General features: G+C 38.5%; 1 protein-coding gene across 1 annotated transcript in view; it reads left to right on the plus strand.

The window, feature by feature from the left end:
- LEF1 (lymphoid enhancer binding factor 1) overlaps nucleotides 1–11,671 on the plus strand; it is a 163,327-nt gene extending 151,656 nt beyond the window's left edge. The window contains 1 exon segment of the mRNA XM_074228738.1: nucleotides 10,285–11,671. Within this exon segment, the coding sequence (XP_074084839.1) occupies nucleotides 10,285–10,364 (80 nt within the window). The 3' untranslated portion in view covers nucleotides 10,365–11,671.
- The last annotated feature ends 1,791 nt before the right edge of the window (nucleotides 11,672–13,462 follow it).

Below are 13,462 nucleotides of genomic sequence, written 5' to 3' on the forward strand. Positions count from 1 at the left end.
AATGAATGAAATATTTTTAAGTTTGAAAGAGTGAGTAAATTACAATAATTAAAGAATTATAACTTTACACATTGAGGTTTTTATGTCTTTATCCAAAAAAAACCCACCCAACTACCCTGTTTTTTGAGAAGCATTTCAATTAAATGGTTTCAATTATTTGATTTTTAAAAACAGGATTAAGGAAAAAACAGGATGAAGTCTTTACTTTTGGCACCCTAGGCCTTATCTTGGAGATTTGCACTGGTCTTCCTGACTCCAGATCACTTCTACCACTGGTTCACCTTCAGACCCAACTGGATGACCTTTAAGATTGTTCTTCCTTCTAAATCTTTGATCACTGGAGAAAATGTTTGAATGCTTCTTACAAATGTTATCTCTTCTTCTGGCCACTGTCCTATACTAGGACATTAACAGCAAAAAATAACATTTATATCATACTTACTTCATCCCAGACACTATGCTAAATGATTTACAATTATTTCTGTTTTATCCTCACAACAACCCTGGGAGGTAAGTGTACTTATTACCCTTATTTAACAACCTAGGAAACGTGAAGCAGACAGAGGTGAAGGGGACTTGCCCAGGGTCACAAAGCCAATAAGTGCATATTTGAACTCTTCCAGATTCCTGGCTCAGCACTCTGTCCAGTTTGACACTGAGCCGCTAGAAGATGACTCTTTTATTGTCCTGGCTCTGATTTCTGTTTTGGAGCCCCAGGAAACATGGTTAGCAGTGTCCAGCCTTGTTCAACAAAACCTCCATAAAACTTAGGAAATAGAAGTCAAGATATTTTTTAATAAATAGGAAAGAAACAGTCATAAGCTTTATTCATGCTTTATTTGTCTCATCCAGAGTCTCTGAAGATTAAAAAATTACAATTCATTTTCTGTTCTTTAATCAATATAGCATAATCAGCTTGTTAAGAATCATTTTCAAAGAAAAACAAAAAACCAACGTGTGCAAAGTAAGACCTGAGCTTCAAGCCCTATCTCTGGCACATACAAACTATGAAACTGATCTAGACATTTCTCTAAAACTTTTTAGACTAGAATACAGACTTTTTCTGTGTTCTGGATATATTTGGCAGTTTGATGAAGCCTATGGACCCTTTCTAAAAATAATGTTTTTAAATACATAAAATAGATAGAATTACAAAAGAAACCAATTATATTTTAAATATCACCTCAGAGTTCCTTATGTCAATAAAATCACCTTTCCAGGTCTTTCCCCTCTTTCAATTCTACTCTTCAGGGCAATGGAAATACCCAACTCAGTCAGAGTCTTACTAAGAAAGCCACCAGCAGGCCTGCAGAGTTTGAGTAGGCAGTGAGAGAAATAGAAATCCAGAAGTGGGAGTCTGAGCCCAATGTTTAGGATGACTTATAAAGAAACACAAGGTTATTGGTCTCTTTGGGTCCCAAGAAGATTTCAAGTTAGTGCTTTCAAAAAGCTACAACCTCTGCTGATCTAAGGTCTTAGATCTAGTTCACTGAGGTTTTTTTTGGTCATATTTGCAAAATGGTGGGTGGTCTATTGGGCACCCTCCTGAAATGAGCCTTCTGTGATGATGTTTTGCTGATCATTTGCTTACATTGACAACTAGACAATGGGGGTTTTGAAACTCTAAAAAGAAGAATCTAGTATAAGTAATTACCTCCCTGGTCATCCTCCTCCCCAATCTCTTAATTGATACAGTTGGAGTAACTACATAGCACCCGTTTTCCAAACCAAAAATTACTCTTTGTAGTCTAAAAAGGAATATTCCTTTTGCAGGAACCTCCTTAACCATACATTTATTCCTATGATTCCTTTGGTTTAGAAAAGAATAGAAGCAGTTTGGCAACTGCTTTGCAAATTAGTCTTAGAGCATTGTACAGAGCACTGCCTAGTCATACAACTAGTATATGTCAAAGGCTGGACTTGAATCTATGTCTTCCTGATCCCAAATCTGGCTCTCAATTCACTTCACCACAAAACCATGACAGTAGTAGTACATGGGAAACTTTACTGTACTAAGAAATAGAAGCAACAAATAATAATAATAATAACATTTTCATTTTCTTAAAAACAAGTATCAACCCAGAAAATTCAAGTCATTTGGTCATCATGAGTAAATATAAGGATGACAATGGGAACCCTTAATCCACATCTTTCTGTATCCTTTCAGTCTCACAGCCCCCGTTTTCCTTCTCCTTCCGTCCAAACTGCCATATTTCATTATTGTAAGAGCCACATGTCCCTGGTATCTATCTGCAGTCCACTCTATAAAGATTATGAGAACCAGGTCATGGACCCTTACCTTATATTTCTCCTTAGTACAGCATTCATCACATTGCCCAGAATAGAAGAGGTTTTACAATCCAAACAGTATGGTTAACCTAATGGGTACATAAATGTTGTCCAGTTCACAAAGTTATGTCCAGTACATAATGTTGTCCAAGTTCACAGAATCAGAGCCTTCTCTTAGCCTGCCTTTTGTTCACTAGCCACCAGGTGACTGCAGGTTCCCTAAGGCAAAGGTTGAAAGCAATTCAAATTAAGAATAAGAGTTACATGGCCTGGGAGATGTAACTTGAAGTTAGAGGGATGATCTCAAACCCTGCCTTGAACAATTATCCTGACCCCCCCCCCAGGGCTGCTCACTTAAACTCTCTTAGTTTCCTCATTGATAAAATGAGGAGGTTGGATTCAGTACCCACTAGGGTTCCTTTGAGCTCATAAGCTATTATCCCATTAGAATCTCAGAGCAGGTCACCATGATGGTTCACTCCTTCAATATTCCTTGGGATAAAACTGAATGGAATAAGAGAAGCCCTGTAGTTAATACTCAGGGGCTTGTCTTTGGAGGAAGGAAAAATGATCCTGGTTGACTTGTGCTTAGCAAAGAATTCATCTCTTAGGAAGAATAACTCTTACTAAGTGTGAACAGACATCTTGGTGCCTTCTGAGAGAGAGAGAGAAAATGGTAAACATTCAACTAAAGGCTGCCTGTCTCATTTTTATCTGCTGTTGATTTTTTTTTTTTGGTTTTTTTTTTTGGCAAGGCAATGGGGTTAAGTGGCTTGCCCAAGGCCACACGGCTAGGTAATTATTAAGTGTCTGAGGCTGGATTTGAACCCAGGTACTCCTGACTCCAAGGCCAGTGCTCTATCTACTGCACCACCTAGCCACCCTGCTGTTGAATTTTAAATCTACCCTTAAGCATCCGTTTCTTGCACATTTCTTTGGCATTGCTTAAGAAGCCCCATGTTCCTCATCCGGGCCTCTCTGGTTCTTATCTTACTTTGAGGCATTTGGGATTTATTTTGTCTTGGAAAACACTTTTAAATTATTGATCAGCACTGGTATTCATTTTCCATCTATTATTAGAAGTTCTAATATATATTTCCTTCATTCCACTCATTCAAGTCAAAACTTATTAATCAGGGCCAGGCTGGTACAAAGCAAAGATCACTGATTTTAGAGATGCAAGAGCTCAGCTCAAATTCCAGCTTTATCATTCACCACTCTGTAGGACTTGGACAAGTCAGTTTCTCTGTGCCTCTGTTTCCTCTGAGACTGTTGGATTCAATGATCTCAAAAGTTCTCTATCTATGACCATCTGGAAGGGATGACCTCCAAAAATCCCTCCCAGTTCTCTATGATCTTAAGTGAAAAATAGAGATATGCAGAGATATGAAAAAGCAGGGCTGTTTGTTTAAAAGGGGAATAAGATTTGCATTTGTCTTCCCAACTCATTTTTAAAATTTATGGTATTAGAAAAAGTCATAGTGATTAGAGAAAAAGGGGAGATGGATAACAATTTGAAATTTCTATATTCTATATATTAGATTCACTTTGTTATTTATAATCATTGAATACTTTGATTTACCTGAGGACAGTTTTGGAAAAATCTATTTTTCCATAAATTGTCCTGTTGGAGGCAGTTTCTATGGGAGTGGTTTTTGACCAGTCTTATCTTTGAGAAGGCCCTGTGAATCCATCCAGGGACATTAATTCATTGTGCTTGTTCTTCACCGGTATTATGTGTATACTTATAAAGGGGACAACAAAGGAACATCAACAGAAAAGAGAAACCTATAACAAAGGACATAGGACAAAAATACAAGCACCTGGAATTTTTTTTTTTTATTAATAGCTACAGGGTAACCTCAGAAAGAAATAATTCTGGTTTGTTCGAAGTCTTTCTGATATTGCCAAAGTAGAATGTGCAGTTGAGCTCATTTTTATTTGTTGTGCATTCTATGATGCAGGCTATGAAAATATTCTTGAACAAAGGTGGAAGATGATTTCTTGGCTCAGCCTCAATAAAGACAAAAGTTTAGGATGAAGCAAAGAACTAGTGATAGCTTGAAACACCCTTTCCTCCCTCTTCCTTCTGCTCTGTCTCCCCACCCCCACTTCCCCCCATGCTGGGAATCTTCCCTTTACATTAGTGCTTTGTGGTTGGTGTGCCAGACCATGGGTATGGGAGTGGAGGCTAACACAGCTGTATAAACAAGACTGGGTTATGGCCATCCATAACCAAGCATTATCATTTTTACTTTTTTTTCTTCTCAAATACTTGGTAATGCCTCATTCCAAGACATAGGGACAAGTTTTAGGAAGCTATATATTTTTTTTAATCTTAGAGAAGGATTAAATTTTCAATCCAGGTTTTTATTCCTTTCACAAACTTATATTTCATATCCTTCCTTCACAATGAGTTAATAAGTCATTGTTTCCCATGGCCTATGGGGCTCCATTAGAGAAGTGACAAAAGAATTTATGTTCAGTGGAGTGACCTAGTCTAAGAAAATAGGGGGGAAGTGTGACATCTCTTTAGAATAAACCCCCCCCCCCAAAGACAGGACTCTGTATAGGCATGACATTTCTCAGTGGAGTGGTTCACACCCCAAAATGAAATCACAGGTTTAGGAGGGTTTTTGTCAGTTTTCCCCAGGGCAGTGAAATTTCAAGCATTGGCACAAGGTGTGTGGTGTGGTGTAAAGCAATTTCTGCAATTAAAATCTATGTCTCTTTTCACCTCTCATAAATCCAGCTCTAATCTTTCTCTCCTCCCCTCCAATTTTCATGTCAGAATTGAAACCAATTTTTTTTCCCTTTTCCATTTTTTTCTTTTGGTTGTTGTTTCTGGAGTGGCATTGTGGGAAGAAGGGAGAGGGGGAACTTCCCTTCTCTTTCCTAGCACCAAGTCTCAATCTTTAGAGTATTCTTTCCTCTGCAGGGTCTTGAAAAATGCACTGGGGAAAAAAACTAACAAAGAAAAATGCACTGGACCAGGCAAAGTGCTACAGGGACTGAACAATGGAAATGTCCTAGATACATCCCCTCTGCCACCACCTAACCAACCTATGTACTTTGTTTATTTTGTCCTTCCTGCATGGAGTCTGCCTCGGAGAAGGAACTCTAAGGAAGCATGTCAACATCTTGTCTTTAATACATTTCATGTTTGGACTAATAAGCAAGCTTCTCCTCTCTGCTCCCTTTCCCCTTCCATGTTCTCTTTCCCTCTCTTCCCTCCCACAATCTCTCTCTCTCTCTCTCTCTCTCTCTCTCTCTCTCTCTCTCTCTCTCTCTCTCTCTCTCTCACACACACACACACACACGCATACACCCCCTTTCTCTTCTGGATGTCCTTTGAGTCAGGGACTAAGAAAATTTCAGGGTAAAAATAATTGATTTACCAAAAGTAGGCCTTTTTAAAAAAAAAAAATTAAGCATTTATCATCTCTTCCTCCCACTGTCCCTTTGCAATGATGTTTTCATAAAAAAAAAATAAAGCCCTCATAATAAATATATACAGTCCAACAAAGCAAATTTCTACATTGGCTTTGTACAGAACGTCTCAATTTGCATTTTAAGGTCATCGTCTTTCTGGCAGGAGGTGAATAGTGTCTTCTGAGCTCATCGTTTACATTGATCAAAGTTCTCAAGTCTTCCAAAGATGTTTTTCTTTATAATGTTGTCATTGCATAAATTTTTATCCTAGAGCTACTTACTCCCCTCAGTATTGTTCCTAGAATTCTAACATGAAATCTTTTAGTTACACAAAAGACTTTCCTTATGTTCCCTCCTCCTTCCTCCTCTCTTCTCTCCCACCTCTTCCTCACCTTGTAAATTCTCTATTTACATTTTGCCAACCTGTGTTGTAGATCACACTTGACTTGGTTTGATCCCTGAGAACTTCATGTGGATCATTTCCATTTTCCTTTTAGTAACAACTGTTTGGAGGGCTCCCCTCCCCACTGAGATATCCCCTACAAATGGCCCAGACAGTGGCTCTCACAGTGGATCAAGCCCAAGACTTAACATATGTAAAATGTGGCTCGCAGCACTGTCTTTGAAGCCTAACCACAGCCAGGGAGCTGTAATTGCAGCCTTTGATTGCGCCGACTTCACTTGTGGATTGGGCTTTGCTAGGGCATGCCTGGCTTGGCAAGGCTTCAGCTGCAGCCCCCCAGTGAAGCCTTAGATGTGGGGAGGGTTCTGTCTCCTTAGCGCATGCCTGTGGTTTCTTGAAAAGAATCCTGATTTGACCTGTTTTATGTCTGTAAAGCTTACCCCAAGGCCCCCATTCCTTGTGCTCTAAGGTGGGTATGCGCAGGGTGGGAAACTAAGATCGCTGCCCCTTATCTCCTCTGGGGAAGGAATGGCATTACTAGCTGCTCAGGGTAGTTAGTGATTCAATCACCTTTTTTTTAAAGGAAACAAACCCAACCAAGGAACAGCAGGTCCCTGGGGAGATCTATCCCAAGGTGTTAAATGCTTAGGACAGTTGTCCAATCCAGTGGGCTCACAAAGCAAGCTTAAACCAAAAAAATAAACAAACAAACAAATAAATAAATAAATAAATGTCTTTTGGTTTATTTATGTTTAGTTATGTTTTAAAGGAAGCACATTTTGCCTGAGTGTATTTAGAAAAGTCTTCCTGGAGTCTTGTTGGAATACTGGGAAACTTATTGAGTATGTAAGGATGGGGTGGGGGTAACAAAGAATGTGAGATAAGACTTTTGTTTTTAGCTTTATCAAGGTCAGATAAATTCAAGTGGCCCAGTAATCATTTTACATTGGTGTCAGAATTTTAATCATTTCATCAACAATACCTTTAAAAGGTCTATATTACAAGGTCCATGTTCATTTGATGTCATGGTCTCCTTAGATTACAGAGGACGACAATCAATAAATATTAGAATGTGTTTAGAGGGCTGTAAGCCTCTTGACAGAGCAGTGAGGAGTACAGTGAGGGCTTGGGCAAATACATTGCATTTTTAGGACAAGTAAAGGTCTTGTTTAAAAATGGAAGCCTGGAGCAAGGCCATGAAAGTTATCTTAACCTTCTGACTTCAAAGGGGCACTTGCTGGTAAGAGAAGGGAGTGAGGAAAAGCCACAGCAGAAGAACACTTCATTTCCTCCAGAAAAAGAGACATTTCTGGCTTTTAATGAAGAGCCCACTCTGAATCACCACATTTGTATCAGGCTGCTCTTAGCTACTGGCTTGGAGCCTCAAGGCTATTCCTCAACAGGAAGCTGAATGTTTTTATGTAAGACTGAGAGGAAAACCTTCCCAGGAAGAGTGACCTGGACCAAACCTCTGAAAATCTGGGATGAAAAGGCATCAAGTAAATGGAAATCTACGGGGTGCACTCAGCCCCATCCAAACTGTTTGCTTGCTCTCTTCCTTTCTCCTTGGAAAGGTAGAGACCTTCCTATCTCTTTGATCCCCATGCACCACTGGGCAGGGCACTACTGCAGGAAACTGATATGTGATGGGGGTTGGAGAGGTGTGAGCTCTTGTTAAGTCAGAAAAGGTCTAATTTTACGAGAAAATAAAAATTGAATGTTGATAAAAGGCCTCTTTAGTTGAAAACATTACTTTTTTATGTAGACATTTGGCCTTAGCTTCACAAAGCATAGTTTCAGGCCAAGGATTTGGTAGCCCCCATGTAGTTTCATCAAAGAGAAGTAAAGTTCAAATGACTCAGTTATCATTTTATACTTATATCAGTCTAGTACCATTTCAATCACTCCATCAACAAGTCTTTTTATTAGGCGCCTAAAAAAAAACTCAGACAACATTTCAGTTTACTATCCTATGTTGGATTTAACCAAATCTGTGTTGTCAGACTTTTATTTTTCCTCATTCATTCTTAGTCTTCTCAAACATTCCCAAATAACAAGCAGATGGAAATCCGAATCATCTAAGTTTCTGAAGAAATCATGTCACCGGGGCAGCTCGGTGGTGCAGTGGATAAAGCACCAGCCCTGGAGTCAGGAGTTCCTGGGCTCAAATCCGGTCTCAGACACTTAATAATTACCTAGCTGTGTGGCCTTGGGCAAGCCACTTCACCCCATTGCCTTGTCAAAAAATACACATAAGAAATCATGTCACTGTATAGTGGTCCCATCAAGTTGAGCCAGTTGGATACAATATTTCTAAGATAATCAGACCTTCTCTTCTTCAAGGTTGTGTTTAAAGTAAATCTATCCCTAAAGTGTTCAATGAGTCGTTTCAGTCACTTATTGTGGACCCTATTTGGAGTTTTCTCAACAAAGATCCTGGAGTGGGTTGCCATTTCCTCTTCCAGTGTTTTTGACAGACAAGGAAACTGAGGCAAACAGGGTTAACCAGGGTCACACAACTACTAAGTGTCTAAGACCCAGATGTGAATTCAGGAAGAAGAGCCTGACTCAGGCCTGCCAATGTCACCCTGCTGTCCCACTGCCAGCCTAGGGCAGTTGCCTATTTCTAAAGTCATATGGGAAAAAAGTTTAGAGAAAAGTGCTTTCTTCAGCAAAGATCCTGAGGTGTGATATCTTTTGTCTTATCTTATTACATATAACCATGAAAAAAGGTCCATTTCTTCCCCTATCACTTTTGAGGTCTGTTGTCTTCTCAGCTTTTCTGGTATTCAGGATTCATCATGATTATCATTAAACACTATCCATTTCACGTGTCCATTTACCTTTTGGTACTTGGCACTTGTGCTGGTTGTCCAGAAGTCAGTTGTGGGGTTTTTTGTTTGTTTTTCTAGCCCTTTAGAATACTAAGATTAAAATGGAGATATTAGATGGTCTCTGGGGTCCCAATCAGTTCTAGATTATTGGATCATAATCCAGTGATAGACTTACAAAGGACCTAGTATGCAAAGAAGGGGTGATGCTTGCCATTAGAATATTAGCAATGTGTTGAATAAATTGTAATACACACTATGCTAAGTTGGCCTCCCCAGTTTTTTTTTCTTTTTCCTTTATAAATATCATATAGGCAAATTTTTCAGAGTTCATTTGTTATGCAAGATAGGGTTTGATGTGTGGAGGGTTTTAAGATAATTTTTTTTTTTATTAGAAAATAGTCATTACTGAGCATACTGGGTTGTTTTGAGTGTTATTCAACACAGTCACAGAGATCATAAGATTTAGAGATCTTAGAACAACCACCTGGAGCCAACAGCCAGCCAGCACTCAATCACCTGCCCAGCACCCCATGAGGAATTTGTGAAGCCCTTTCCATCTTTGTTTCTGTCTCCATTGTTTTCTCTCTTCCTTTCTCCCAAACTTTTTATTTTAATAACAGTGCAAAAGGATCAACTTTGTTTGCTTCTTTTTTTAAACTTGAATGCTTTTATATTTTTAACTTTTTAATTTCCTTGGTGTATATTTTACTAGCTATGTGATCTTTTAAATAAAATTCAAAGATCTGGAAAAGTATGATCATCATCATCACCATCACCACGGTTATCTTGTGACTCAATTCTAGTGTTCTTTCTGCCACCTGCTCTAGGAGTTTTGCCTTGCAAGGCAGAAATTTGAATTCAAAGTATTGAAAGTAACATTATAAGGTTCAGTGCTCAATTATGAAAAGAAATGTAGTTTTCAATAGAAAGAAATTACTGTTGATTCATTTCTATTTTCCAAGGTGATTGTTTTAAGTTTGTTTGTTTTTAGCCAATCTAGCTAAATGGCACAACAGATGCTGCTAACTCATTAAAAAATAAAAATGTGCTTAATTAATCAAGTTTGTGGTAGAAAGTGCATGGATCCAAATATTTTGAAAACTCTGATGTTGAAACATTCTAATTGTGTTGCCTGGAGCCAGAGTTCCACTTGGGACTAAACATCATCTTTGGGATAACTGAGTTGCCCGAACAGATAAAAGAAATGCAAAAGATTTTTGATGATCTTGTACTAGAGACATTTGTTAAAAAGTAGAGTTGTTTATTTTGTGGGTAAATATCTTTGGATGTTTCATATTAATAGCATTTCATCTGTTCCTTCTTGAGGTGGAAAACGAAACTCCTTCCCGACGTGCAAAGCCAAGGCGGCAACCCCAGGGCCTCTTCTGGAGATGGAAGCCTGTTGAAACTCCAAACATCTCCTTGGTCTGAGCAGTTGACCCCAAAGGAGTCTTGATGTTCACTTTGACCCTGTGGTTACTGCTAGAGACAATGAACCATAAGGACAATCACTGCCAAACCCCTTTGCTTCTACTGCAAGAACCCAGTCCTGAAAGAAAAGCGTAAGATTTTAAACCAACAACTGTCCCCCCAAAAAAAAATTGAAATGCACATGAGAATGTTTGCAGGCTTTGGGTCAGTTGAGCAGCTTCTCTCCCTTCATCTCTGCCTTGTACTACCCAGAGTATTTTGCATCCATATCTGTACTTTGGGCAAGCAAGGAAACCTGGCCATGTCTGCCTGCCTGCTGCAACCACCTGGAGCCAACAGCCAGCCAGCACTCAATCACCTGCCCAGCACCCCATGAGGAATTTGTGGAAGCCCTTTCCAACTTTGTTTCTGTCTCCATTGTTTACTCTCTTCTTTTCTCCCAAACTTTTTATTTAATAACAGTGCAAAAGGATCAATTTTATGTTTGCTTCTTTTTTTTTTAAACTTGAATGCTTTTATATTTTTAACTTTTTAGTTTTAATTTCCTTGGTGTATATTTTACTAGCTATATGATCTTTTAAATAAAATTCAAAGATCTGGAAAAGTATGATTTAAAAAAAAAACAAAACTGAAAGAAGTCCAAGAGAAATCTTGTCTGAAAATGTGGCTTCTCTGTGAACAATATGTAACAAATAGTGGCCTCTCTGTCTTTGTAAGGTGTCATATAGAACTAATTAAGTGTAACCACCAAGTCAGCTTGTCAGTAGACATGTCAATCCTGCTTCACGTTAGTCCTCTTTGTAAACCTAAGCAATACATCCAGCAAATTGGTTTGCAGTGAGTTTTCTCTTAATTCTTTATCTCTTACCCCTTTCTTCTTGTAAAAAGCCCAGCACTTGAATTGTTATTACTTTAAATGTTCTGTATTTGTATCTGTTTTTATTAGCCGATTAGTGGGATTTTATGCCAGTTGTTGAAATGAGCATTGATGTACCCATTAAAAAAAAAAACATAAAACTGCAAGGCACAGTCTTTGCCAAAAAACTGTTAAACTAAAGTTTTGTCATTCCAGTTTGAGTTAATGTGCTGAGCATTTTTTTAAAGAAGCTTTGTAATAAAACAACAAAAAAGTGTCACTTCATTAAGAGTGAGTTGTCTGATAAAATTAGAATAGATCTATTATTTATTATAAATAACTTCTCCATCCTTCAATATCCTAGCAGGTCTATATGGTAGCCATCCTAAAAAAGATTGTTGAAACTTTCTTGAAATGGAAAGAGAGTTTCTGGAGATACACTATACTTGGAAATACAAATACACAATTGCCTTTGGATGTAATAGAAATAGTTCTTTGTCTCCTGCCCCTTCTTCCCATTCTCCACTTAGGAAAATAATCAAGGAGCAGCTAGGTGGCGCAGTCCTGGAGTCAGGAGTACCTGAGTTCAGGTCCGGCCTCAGACACTTAATAATTACCTAGCTGTGTGGCCTTGGGCAAGCCACTTAACCCCATTGCCTTGCAAAAAAAATCTTAAAAAAAAAAAGGAAAATAATCAAATAAAATCTGTGCAGCTTTGCCTTGCCCTGTTTCAAGTGAAGATACACGTCCCAATTCCTTGAAACTTACGTCACCTGTCCTTTAATCATTTTCATTGCTTTCCTCTGTACCTTCTCCAATTTCTTCTCATTCGGTCCTAAACTATAATCAAGAATGGGGAAAACACCTGACAATTTAGAGCTGGTCTGATGATGGGGCAGGGTCTCTTTTTAATTTGTCATTGAACCCACATGACTTACCCACTTAAACTGTTCCCAACTGATCATCTTTGGAATACTCATTCATCTTTGACTCATATGCAGCACTATAAAAAGAGGCAAAAAATGACTTAGAAATATGATTCTCTGAAATATAGGAGAACAAAACCCTCTGGGAACTAAAACCTTGGTTTCGGTGTCTGACACATGGCATCTTAAACCTGCAACTGGAAGGAACGAACCATAGAAGCCATCTTCATCCAACCTCATTTAATAGATGAGGAAATTGAGGCCCAAGAAGTTTAAGTAAACGATTTGACCAAGATCACAATGTTTAGCATCAGGGGCAGAATTTAATTCCTAAACTCTTACTGGGGTTAGGACTTCTCTAAAATAGCCATTTATTATGTGTTTGTTAACTAATCATTGATTCTCTTGGATTCTGGGTGGAAAACCATTCAAATAAAAACTATTCATTTTAGCGGGTTAGAATGTGTAGTAGCAACACTTGGTTCAAAGAGTGACATATCCCTCCACTTGTATACATCCAAAGAAAGAAAGAAAAGAAAAAGATGGAAAGAAATTGATTTTAGCTTGGGTTCTTTGTACCAGTCACCATCTCCCATACTCCTTCTTAGTCTTTCCCTTGATAAATGCATTCTTAACATCCCCAAAAAACTTTGCTTTTTTAGGTGTCACTGGGTAAGTAGAATGAGTGCTGAAGGTATGAGAACAAATGCTCTGGAGGCATCTGTGAAGAAAATGCCATGGCTTCTGTCTCCTGTTCTTCCTGATTTCATCGTGGTTAAAGACTGTTGCTTTATCTTCAGAAAAGTATGTACTTAAGAAAGAAGTCGGCTCAGCCTCCTGGGAGATATATTTTAAACTAGCAGAGGTTCCAACTGGCATCCTGTTCATTACCAAGGGTTATTTTTCCCTGTGACCCTGGTTTATTTGGTTACTAGGAGTAATGGGAGAGCCACCTTTCTCTACCATAGCTGTCAAGTCCTTTTTCTTATCCTGTAGGTTTTGGTCTGAGCCTGGAAATAACCTTAAAGACTGTAAAGGCAAAAGACCAGTAAATAATAACTAGAAGTCTGGGTTATTTTCATTTTTAGAGGAAGGCAATTACAGACCAGTAACATCTTTAACAAAAATGAGCAGCTCACTCAAGATCATATTGATGACATTATTGATAAATGCCACATTGCTCTTGGGCCAAAGGACAGCAGGCCTTCTGGGATGTGAGGAGAGAGCTTAGCAAGATTTGTACTGTTTAAATTCACTTCTGAGAATTCCAAGGTGAATTCTAGTTACCCTC

The sequence above is a fragment of the Macrotis lagotis genome, chromosome 3 (assembly GCF_037893015.1).
Source record: "Macrotis lagotis isolate mMagLag1 chromosome 3, bilby.v1.9.chrom.fasta, whole genome shotgun sequence".
NCBI lineage: Eukaryota > Metazoa > Chordata > Mammalia > Peramelemorphia > Peramelidae > Macrotis > Macrotis lagotis.